Here is an 11,487-nt window from a genome sequence, read left to right as displayed (position 1 = left end):
TCTTGACCAAAAAAATGCTCACTGTTGCACCTCCTATTGGACAGGTCATTATTATGGTACCAGCTTATTTTCTAACTGAAAACTTTGCTCAGGCAATCAGTGTTAACCATCTCTTCTGGTCTCTTGCTCTCTCTCTGTCATTGAGGCAACAAGCTTGATGTTCTTTTAAATGTAGAAAGAAACATTTGCACAATCAATCCATACTTTCAAGCTCCATTTAATGTACTAGCAAAAGGAGTAAGACTGTTCTAAGGAGTGAGCAAAATAGAAAGTGCATTTTTGTTCTGTGGATTTCAACATAATAAAAAAGATCAAAGCAATTTTATGTCAGACTGAGCAGAATTATTAATTTTGTAGAAATAGCAAAGAAATCAGTTAAGGTACTAGTTAGAATTTGGTGGTATGGTGTATATCAAAGGCACATCACAGCTTTCTATCTCACTGGGGAATGTTGCACACACACAGAAAACACACATACACATGCACAAGCCTTCAAAATACATTTCCTTTGTGGCTCTGACACAGTCTTACAATCTACAGTCATGTCAATAAAAATAGTCACGGAGAAGTTCTGAGAGGGAACAAACGTTCATCCCAGAGCATGTGTTTTTTTTTTTTTAATTTAGAACCTGTAAAATGGATAACATAGCATTTAAGAATGTCCATCTCAGCCTTTATTCAACTAGGGAAATCAAATGAAGCAGCAAATGACCAGAGGGGTTTTATCTGAGATTGTTTTTTTTTAATAGTATCCTTAAAGAATGACCAAAATGTCTAAGAGTCAAAAAAACAAACAAACAAACAAAAAAAAAACAGAACAAAAAAGAAATTAACATTCAGTAAACATTCTTCCTTAAAGGTAGTTTCCCTTATATATTTTGTAATTTTCTTCTTCCGTTATGTATACATAAACAAGTTTCATAACATACCAATCAGTGGTTATTTCACAATTGGAAAAAGCACAAAATGTTTACACTCCTTACACTCCTTTACAGGTAAATAAAAGTTTTTGATGACATTTTTCAATTCGGGAGTAGCATAGTTCAGAGTTCTGGTTCCCTACATCCCCATCGTCCTCTTCTATTCTGCTATTTGACCTTTACATACAAATATTGACAAAGTGGAGGCTTGTGCTCTGAAGCCATTAAGTCTTTAGAGAGTATAATCACAAGGGGCAGCGGGGAGGGCTGGAGAAGCTTTGAAGGGAAGGGAGCAGTGAAGACTCATAGCTTTGCTTCACTGCAGTGGTTGTCCTGACTGCTGCCCGGCTTCTCTGCATCCTGACTGGGCAGCTCTTTGAGGATGAGGGTGGCACTCCCCTCAGAGAATTCATCACAGTCAGGCTCCAGACCATCGGGGCAGGGCAGCTTGAGAAGCTCCTCTCTGAGTTGAGCCGTGTGTCTCTGCACAAAGAAAATACACACATACACACACATACAAAGTCAGACATAATGTATGGCTGTCTTTGTTTTCATGATGTCTGTAAAGGTAAAAAACACTGAACCCACTTGAGTCACCAACTCAAGATCTTAGTTCAATTTATTTATATAGCAAAATGTCTGAGTGTTTTCTTTAGTGATTTACTTTAATGATTAGACAGCCTGCTTTCAGTTATTTTAAACACTTCTACGCAAGCAGTAATGTCACTGCAGCAAATATCATAAGAACAAGAACAGTTAAGACAATTGGCTGTGTGTTGTTTGTGCTTGTGTGTGAGAGAGAGTGAAACAGACAGTTAAAACGGTTACAGAGAGTTGTAACTCTGGACTTGGAGCGACATTACATCCGTTAAAACTGAGCTGGATGCATCCTATTTGCAACACAAGACAGCTTGTTTAACATGACGTTATTCAGCCACTGACCGGTTACAAGCAGCACCAGTCACTAAACAACACATTACGCTGTATTCCACATCTAACAAGACCATAGCTTTATGCCTATAGGCAGTAGTAAGGCAGTATTGTGTATGCGGCTTACTAAATTGGACACAAAAAAAAACAAAAGTGCAAAAAAGCATGCAAAACCACAGCTTTTATTTACAGTCGATACTCTGGGCAAACCATCTTGCTTTGCAAACTTGGTATCCACTGAGGTTGACCAAGTTATCGGGTTGGAATTCCGACTTTGGGTAGTGTTCGAAGTTAGAAAAAGACCTACGAGTACAAATCAAATGCAGCATCAGCGTCATGGGCAGGACTAACACAGCTGTCACCAGAACCAAGGAGTAAAAACAACAATGGGAACTGCTACAGACAAAACAGATGCTGCTACAGAGGTTTTTCTAAAACAATTAGTTAACAACTTAAAATAGATAGACAGGTATGCTTTACTGATCCCAGGCTGGGAAATTACAGTGCAGCAGCAGCATTACACACAATGACGATACCGTGAAAGAAAAACAATAATCTATACACAAAATGTTAAAATAGCAACATACAAAGCAATATAAAAAAAGCGTATATACAACAAATAAGCAGTGTAATGTGCAAAATAAAGTAGAATGTAAGGTGCAGTGAACGGAGTGTGTAAAACATATAAAGTGCCTAGTGACTGTATGTTATGAGCAGAGTTTTAGCTGTTATTGTACAGTGTGATGACATGTGGCAAGAAAGATTTCCTGTATCTGTCCCTTCGACAGTGGAGCTATAGCAGCCTGTGGGAGTAGGTGCTCTGCTGTCTGTCAACTGCTTGATGGAGAGGGTGCTGATCATTGTCCATGATGGATAACAGTTTGTTCAGCGACCTCCTCTCCACCACGGTCTTAAAAGTGTCTAGTCTGAGACTGCACATGTTGAAGGATCTCGGCATCCTCAGCTTCCACCACCTCCCCCTGATCCGTAGTGGCTGTGAAGGCGTCCTCTTCCTCCTGAAGTCGATCACCATCTTTCTTTAGTCTCAGGTGATTCTGCTCAGACCACTCTATAAAGTTGTCCACCAGTGTCCTGTACTCGCCCTCCTCTCCCTCTCTATTACACCCAACAGCAGCTGAGTCACCGGAAAACTTTTGCAGGTGACCTGACTCAGAGTTGTACTGAAAGTCAGTGATGTATAAGGTGAAGAGGAAGGGAGAAAGCACAGTTCCCTGTGGAGCTCCTATATCACTGACCATCACATCAGACATTGCCCAGACAGACAAACTGTGGCCTGGCTGTCAAATAGTCAGTAATCCAGGAGATCTTTGCGTCGTCAACATCCACCCATCTTCTCACCCAGTAGCAGGGGTTGAATGGTGTTGAAAGCACTGGAGAAATCAAAGAATGTGATCCACACCGTGCCTCCCACACCATCCAGATGCAAATGGACTCGTTGCAGCAGGTAGATGACAGCATCGTCGACTCCTAAATGGGGCTGGTAGGCAAATTGTAAGGGGTCCAGAAAGATCCTCACCTGTGGCCTCGGCTGGGCTAAGACCAGTCTCTCCAGGACCTTCATCAGATGAGATATGAGGAAGACTGGTCTGTAGTCTGCCGGGTCAGATGGCATCGACTTCTTGGGGACTGGAACAAGACAGGACTTCTTCCACAGTGTCGGGACTTTCTCTTGACTCAGAATCAGGTTGTACAGATGTCCCGGTACAGGAGACAGCTGGCTGGCACAGGTCTTCAGCATCCTGGGTGTGATGCCATCAGGGCCAGCAGCCTTTTGCTAATGTAGTTTTTCCATCTGCCTCTTTACCTGGCCTGTAGTCACCATTGGGCTGATGATGTCTTCTGTGGAGGAGGAGTTGGGGAGGGGCAGATGAAGAGGTGTTGTACAGGAGAATGCTGGGGGTTGGGTCGAGCCATTCGGGACAGTGTGGGTGTGTGGGAGGCTGGGGGTGTCAATGGGGTGGCAGGAGATGAGCTAAACCTGTTAAAAAACTGGTTGAACTGGTTTGCTCTGTCCAGGCTCCCTAATGTCTGCCTACTTTACCCCTTCATCCCCGTGATGTGCTTCATTCCCGTCCACACATCCCTCACACTGTTTTGTTGGAGTTTGGCCTCCAGTTTCCTCCTGTAGTTGTCCTCAGCATGTCTCTGAGTTCATGCTGCACCCTCCTCTGCTCCTCTCTGTCTCCAGACCTGAAAGCCTTCTTCTTCTTCTTATTCAGAAGTGCCTTCAGATCACTGGTGATCCAGGGCTTGTTGTTGGAGTAGCAGTGCACGGTCCGGGCTGGCATGGTGGTGTGCGCACAGAATCTGATGCACTGGGTGATGCAGTCAGTCATCATATCGATATCTTCCCCATGCGGCGCACAGAGTACATCCCAGTCTGTTGACTCGAAGCAGTCCTGCAGTGCCTCAGCAGCCTCCTGTGTCCACCTCCTCACCGTCCTGGTGTGCACAGGCTGCCTCTTCACAAGAGGGACATACTTGGGAGTCATCACGTCCAAGTTGTGGTCTGACCTGCCGAGGGGGAGGGAGGGCTGTGGCGTCATATGCATCCATGGCATTAGCATACAGGAGATCCAGCTTCTTATTGTCTCTGGTGGGGCAGTCGACATACTGGTTAAAGTTATTGAGAGTTTTGTCCAGTGAAGCATGATGAAAATCTCCTGTAATAACCATGAATGCATCCGGGTGTTCAGTCTGTAGTTTGGCCGCGGTGGAGCTGACGACTTCACAGGCCGCCGCCGCTTCAGCTGATGGGGGGATGTAAACAGCCATAACAATGGTAGATGTGAACTCTCCCTAGCAGTTCATTGTCCGGGGTACAGAGACGTTCCTTCACGTTTACATGTCCAAATATATATAAATTAACAACATAACTTTATAACAAATAATTTTTATATATAACAAAATTTAGATTTTGGTAGATATTCTCTATTTTCTCTAGATTATCTGGTTGGTTAGGAAAAATCAAAACCCCACCCCCTCTGCCTCTCTCCCTTGCTCTCTCTGTCGCTCTCCTGCTCTCTCTCTCTCTCTCTCTCTCTCTCAACCCAACCGGTCAAGGCAGATGGCCGCCCATCTTGAGCCAGGGTCTGCTCCGAGGTTTCTGCCTTCTAAAAGGCAGTTTTTCCTCGCCACTGTCGCCAAGTGCTTGCTCAAGGGGGAATGTTGGGCTCGCTCTATTTACAATTTAATTAAAGAGTTTGGTCTAGACCTGCTCAAATTGGAAAGTGTCATGAGATAACTTTTGTTGTGAATTGGCGCTATATAAATAAACTGAATTGAATTGAATTGGACATGATGTAAGACTGAAGATGGCAAGAGAGGCATTCACATTTGGGGCTCTAGTTTTGATAGCACAATGGTGTATGTGGGATTGAGTCAAAATTACATTAACCAGTTTCCAGAGTCACATTAACCAGTTTGTGGGTCAAAGGTCAAGAATGGCCATCTGGGTCCTGAGTGACCTATTGATATTCATGGTCCAAAGAGAATAAAACAAGTGACTTTTCATCATGAGGTCAGCAGTATAATTTGTCCAATACTTTAGTTCATACTGGAGACCTACAGAACTAATGAACTGAAGCCATTCCCATCAGTCTCAGCTGTACTGTGCTCTGTACATGGAAGCTAAATGACAAGAATCTTGTATCCAGTGGAATGCAGCTGTGGGGTAACAGTTAGCTATGCTCATGTCTCTTATCAATAGAGGTTATTTAAAATGGGCATTAATTGTACTCATTTATTGAGAGGGAGAAGAGAGGAGATGCTCCCTGACATAGTGGTAATGCTGAGTTTGTGCTATACTTTGTATAATTAAGCATGCTATTTGCTCTTGAGTGTGCGTTCAACAGCAGAGTGAAGATGACTAAGAACCTGAAGGTGAGGCCTGCTATCCCCTGCATTGTGAGGACTTGTATACAGCTGTATACTGTACTGTGTTTACCGTACCTTGTAAATTGTTAATTTATTTTACCTCTATATTTTTTTGTAACTGTTTTTGCACACTTTTTGAACTCCTCTTCTGTCCTTGTGAGCTGCCACGACAAGTGAATTTCCCCACTGCGGGATCAATAAAGTTCATCTTATCTAACTCACTGTTTATCAGTTTTCTGTGAACCTCATTTCCTTCACCACATGGAAACAGGAAACCTCGGCTCATTTATCAGACTGGCCTTACATGTTCGATATTTATACAGAAGCATTTAAGTGGAAATTTGGTTTAAGAGCCCATAATACCAGATGTTGTGCATTTTCATTACATAAAGTATATTTAATACCATTACCTTTAGTGCAGCAGCATGGTGGGACATAGTGCGGCCGACCCTCTTGTCGCTGCTGTACTGTTGGATGTCAGCAATCCATTCCTCACACTGACACATGATCTCTGTTCGTTTCAGGTAGAAGTGTTTGTGGATTACCTGCAAACACATGACACAACTGTGTTCAACAACAGGGCAACAGAACAAAGGAACCTTCCACTCCTGTACTTTTAAAAAGATAAGAGTGACCGTGGTAAAAGAAACAAATTACTGTGACAAACTTCTCTCTAATCTTTTGGAGTGCAGTTGTGGCATTTACAGTCTGAGAAGAGTTATATAGTTACAGCACATTTTATTCTCATTCAATTATTATCAACAATGAATGGGTTTTCACAGCAAAAAACCATTAGACACAACTTTATTCTCACACTATGTGATTAAATGTTTGAGAGTATAATCTCAGTGTTTGAAACTCAGGCAAAGTAGCATTTCAAAATGTTTCAACTTGGGCAAATAATCAGTGTATCTCCTAAAGCTTTATGTTTGCAGGAAGTGTTGAAATCAGACATAGTCCGAGTTGTCACACAGATACATTGGTAGTTCAGTCTATATATTGGGTGTTTTGGGGGAAAAACATATGCTTGGCAACAATCACAGAATTAAATTGTAATTTAAAGTAAATCCACTCCAGGAACATGAAAGAGTGAATGTCAACTGCACTTAGGCAGCTGTGACTCAGGAGGTGGAGTGAATTGTCCACTGGCTCCTCCGATCTGCATGTTGAAGTGTCCTTGAGCAAGACATTTTTTCTGTTCCAGCACATCAGCTTTAAGGACAAATGTTAATATAATATATCCCACCCACTGCCAGGTGCCATTGTAACAACAACGGCTGATCGGTGTATGAGCAAACTGACTGCTGCTGACTACTGACTGCACTGCTGTGCATAAGTACAGCCCTACAGACGCGCTGGAATGGCTAAAAAGACCCTTATGCTGCTAACATGACAGCAATTTATTTTATTGATATGTTATTTTAAAGATCTAAAATGATGCAACACTACTTAAATGTGTTGCTTTGCACTTTTACCAGTTATACCAGTTTTATTGTTGCATAAAATAGAACCCTACCAAACCTAGAATAAACAAGATCAACTTCTATCTTACTGACAGGCTGTTTATCATAAAAGGTGCTTCATCTCTCTGCCATAATTATGAAGGATACAGCTCAATAGGTGATGTCAATTATTTACACCCAAGTGCCCTGCTTTCCTGCCCCTCCAGTCAACTTCCTAGCAACAGTCACTAGAGCCGAGTCAGTATCAGTATGCCGTAAGCGCAATAGGGAATGTGTCTCTAGCTGCCCCTCTGCTGGCGGAGGGACTGGATTAGTTATTATGGTAGCTGCTGATTTACTGTTTACCAAGAGGAAAGAGGCACAGAGGCAGCTAAAAGGGTTTGGGAGTTGGATTTAATCCCTCTTTCTTCATCTCCATCTGCTCTCTGTATCTTCATTCCATCTTTGCCAGTACTTCTAGTCCCTTGCTCTGTTGATTATTCCTCCAGCATAAACCCCCATTCTCTCAGCTGCTTAAGTTACATCCAACGAGGTGGGCAACAGTCCCCAGCTGAGAGGGAAAAGTGTGGTAAACATGGTGAGATCAGTCACTGCTCAAGCTTTCTTGAGACAAGGTCCAGATATAGGGACACGAAGTCTGTAGACAACCAGTGGTAAGAGACACAAAAATAGAAGCATATGCCTGACATTATGCATGGACATGTACAGATGTGGTTGTTCAAAGAAGTCATTTTCCTCAATTCTAGCAGTGAGGGTTAGCAGCCATTTAACTTTTGATATTTGGAAATGGTCATCATTTACAGCAGGCAAGAGAACTCTATATGCAAACTCTTCAATTATGCAATTATGAGACAAACACTGGGTGTCTTGACAAATAACCTTTTAGGAAACACAAAGCAGTGTTTTGAGCTAAATCCTAACATTACAATGCTATGCAATGTAAGTGCTAACATGGTGATATTTACCATGTGTAATGTTTACAGATGGTGGTATCTAATGGTTCATATGGTTGGCATCTTCATTGAAGGAGTTAGGAACTGGTCAGCTAACAGGACCAATAGCTGAAAGGGGAATTTAATGCACATTCAGAGCCACTCACTATTGTAAATGCCAGTCAGTGTCTGCTGCTGCTAATATCGTAATATCCTTAATATCCCTAACATCCTGATTTTACTGAAATCAAGTAATACGCAAAACCACATAACTTGCCGTTAGCTCCCAGTGAACACAACAGACAGTTTTTTTTTTTCATGATAGCTAACTCATGACCTGCCCTAAAAGGCCTCTGAGTGGCTAGAACTTGTCCTTATTGCTTGAGCTGTTCAGATTAGGGATAAGGGATGAGATAGGTTAAGAAAAGAATATCAGAGTGAGTCAATAACGGGCAAAAGAATACTGCAGCTGAATGTGAGTTTCACTTCGAAAATTACAGAATTGACCTAAGGTTTTATATGCAAACCTTCAAATAAAGAGTCAGCAAAACTATCAACTAATATTTCTCAAAGTAAGGTAAAAAAAATTATCTTTCTTCTATCAGTCCCAAACCTTGGCAATGGTATTTAAAAATCAAACATTCCCCATACTCACCAGCCTGACAATATTCACCATAATGTCTTATCTTTTTCAGTGACATCAAGAACCAAAAGCGAAAGTAGTACTGAAGGTCACACCTAACATACGTATGTACAGTGTAGTACTGTACAAAGAAAACTGCTCAAGTTTAGGCAGAATTAGTCAGAGTTGTTCTAAATAAACCCACTCACTCCTTTAATCATATCCTAGACCTGGTGCTAACCTATGGCATTGAGGCTGACCACCTACACTTTTCCCCCCAAATCCTGTCTTGTCTGACCACTCCTTAATAACATTTGAATTTACTTTAGCAAATTATACTTTGTCTGATAAAAAATCCACTACAGAAGATGCCTTTCTGACACCGCTTTATCTAAATTTAAAGAACTCATTCCAGCAGAACTTACCATCACGCCATGCATCCCCCACCCTGACTCTCAGCAGTGATGATTTCTTTACGTTCTTCACTGATAAGATTGTGAACATCAGAGCAAGGATAGGTACTCCACCAATACAGTTTCTCTTACAACACCCTCCAAACCTAAAATATGTTTGGACAGCTTCTCCCCTATTCATCTCTCAGAGTTAACTTCAGTCATTACCTCATCCAAATCATCCACATCTACTTGACCTGGTCCCAACTAGACTGCTTAAGGACCTCTTTCCCTTAGTTAACATTTCTATACTGAACCAGATCAATCTCTCTTTAGTCACAGGTTATGTACCACAGGACTTTAAGGTGACTGTCATCAAACCACTATTAAAGAAACCTTCCCTTGACCCAGATGTATTAGTTAATTACAGACCTATATCCAAGCTTCCATACATCTCCAAGATCCTTGAGAAGGTTGTCCAAGAGCAGCTACATTGACGTCTCCACTCTAACAACCTTTTTGAAGCATTCCAATATGGATTTAGAGAACACCATAGTACTGAAACAGCACTGATAAAAGTTTCTAATGACCTTCTCCTGGCATCCAATAGAGGTCGTGTCTCCATACATGTACTTCTAGATCTCAGTGCTGCATTTGATGCCATTGATCACAACATTCTTCTCCAGAGACTGGACCATGAAATTGGGATTAAAGGATCCACCCTTCAATGGTTCAAGTTACAATTATCTGACTGGTATCAGTTTGTTAACATTAATCAAAAATGCTCCAAGTATAGCAAAGTTACTTATGGTATACGTCAGGGTTCAGTATTAGGGCTGATACTTTTCACTCTTTTCACATGTTTCCATTAGGGAATATTATCTGGAAGCACTCCATCAATTTTCATTATTATATATTATGATACTCAGCTACACTTATTTATAAAACCAGATGACAGAAGCCACCTTACCAATTTGGAAAACTGTCTGAAAGACATTAAGTCTTATTTGGACCTAAACATCTCAGGGACTTTTTCCAGCCTGGCCACCACCTGGATAGAGCCATGAAACATAGACTGGAAAGGTAAATATGTTGCTGCCAGTGTGGAAGTTATTTAGTTACAGATTACATTCACTTCAGAAATAAATCAGCAATCTTGAAGAGTTGTGCAGACAGAGATAAAAGACAAAGACACATACCCCTGTCTACATCATTTGAGCTGAGGTGGAACAGGGGAACAGTTTTAGGTTCCTGGGAATCAACATCACAGAGAAACTACCAGGGTCATCACATATTTCCACTCTGGTAAAGAAAGTTCTTTCAACAAGAACTAAATAGAAACCATCCTGACTGTGAATAAAGTGATATGGTTTGTGCAAAGCCATGGATAAAGTGGCTGCATTAGCGATTAAAACTGCTCAGAACAATTTTAAAAAGTGCTAGTTTCAGATCCCATGAGGCATAATTATAATTAGATCTTATTGGGAATAATGAATTTATTTATGATAAACAGAGCTGATTTTATGAATCCATCCAATTGCTTTCATTGTTATAACAAGTGCAGCATCTGCTCACTTGAAATCGGTAGGTGGCAGCATGTACCTATGAAACTGGTTTGCAATTCACCCAGTAAACGGAAGGAGAAGAACAAGAAGAAGACTATGTTGAGAAAGATGGAAGATGGGAAAGTGTAGTACGTCGTTCTCATGCTCATGACATCTGCTGGACCCGGACAGAGCCATGCAACGTAGACTAGAAAGGTAAATGTGGTTGCCAGTGTGGAAGTTATTTAGTTTCAGAGAAGACAACATGACAACAAACATAGTTCCAACATGATTTGTTAGAACCATGGAATATTAAATATGGAATATTTAATATAGGAAACTCATATCAGCAGAACAAGGTCTCTTATTCATGCCTTGTGCCCAATCCAAGGGTGTTCCAAACTTTTGCTGTGAAGGCCCCACCCCTCTGGAACAGTCCCCAGCCCCCAAGAAAACACTTCATAATAGAGTGATTCCTACCTCTTTGAAGCATGGTGAAGGGTTACGTATCTGCTCGAGCATGGCCCATTTGACAGAGGCCTGCCGGATGTTACCATCATATTCCCGTGAGCTCTGGGTGCCACTGGGAGTCCCGCGAGAGCGTTCATACCCTGGTTCGTTGAAGTACGGCTCAGCCACCAGAATGAGAGACTGCACTGACACTAGCACCTATAGAAGATTAAAAATTAGAAAAGAGTTGTGGAGAAATGGAATTATGTGATCAAAATATCCAGGCATCTCACTGTGATCCAAACAGATAATTCCACTGTAAGTTCTAAGCACTTAA

General features: G+C 41.6%; 1 protein-coding gene across 6 annotated transcripts in view; it reads right to left on the bottom strand.

Annotated features, from left to right (window-relative positions):
• Positions 1–201: 201 nt before the first annotated feature.
• Positions 202–11,487, bottom strand: part of birc6 (baculoviral IAP repeat containing 6) — a 132,621-nt gene continuing 121,335 nt past the window's right edge. For all 6 annotated transcript variants that reach the window (XM_046402032.1, XM_046402035.1, XM_046402036.1 and 3 more), the window contains exons 71-73: positions 11,181–11,369; positions 6,158–6,292; positions 202–1,403 (exon numbers count right to left, since the gene is read on the bottom strand). In XM_046402032.1, the coding sequence (XP_046257988.1) occupies positions 1,224–1,403; positions 6,158–6,292; positions 11,181–11,369 (504 nt within the window). In that variant the 3' untranslated portion in view covers positions 202–1,223. The remainder of the gene's footprint in view (positions 1,404–6,157; positions 6,293–11,180; positions 11,370–11,487) is intronic.

The sequence above is a fragment of the Scatophagus argus genome, chromosome 10, assembly GCF_020382885.2.
Source record: "Scatophagus argus isolate fScaArg1 chromosome 10, fScaArg1.pri, whole genome shotgun sequence".
Taxonomy (NCBI): domain Eukaryota; kingdom Metazoa; phylum Chordata; class Actinopteri; family Scatophagidae; genus Scatophagus; species Scatophagus argus.
Note: the sequence above shows the minus strand (reverse complement) of the source record. Positions and strands in the feature narration are given on the sequence as shown.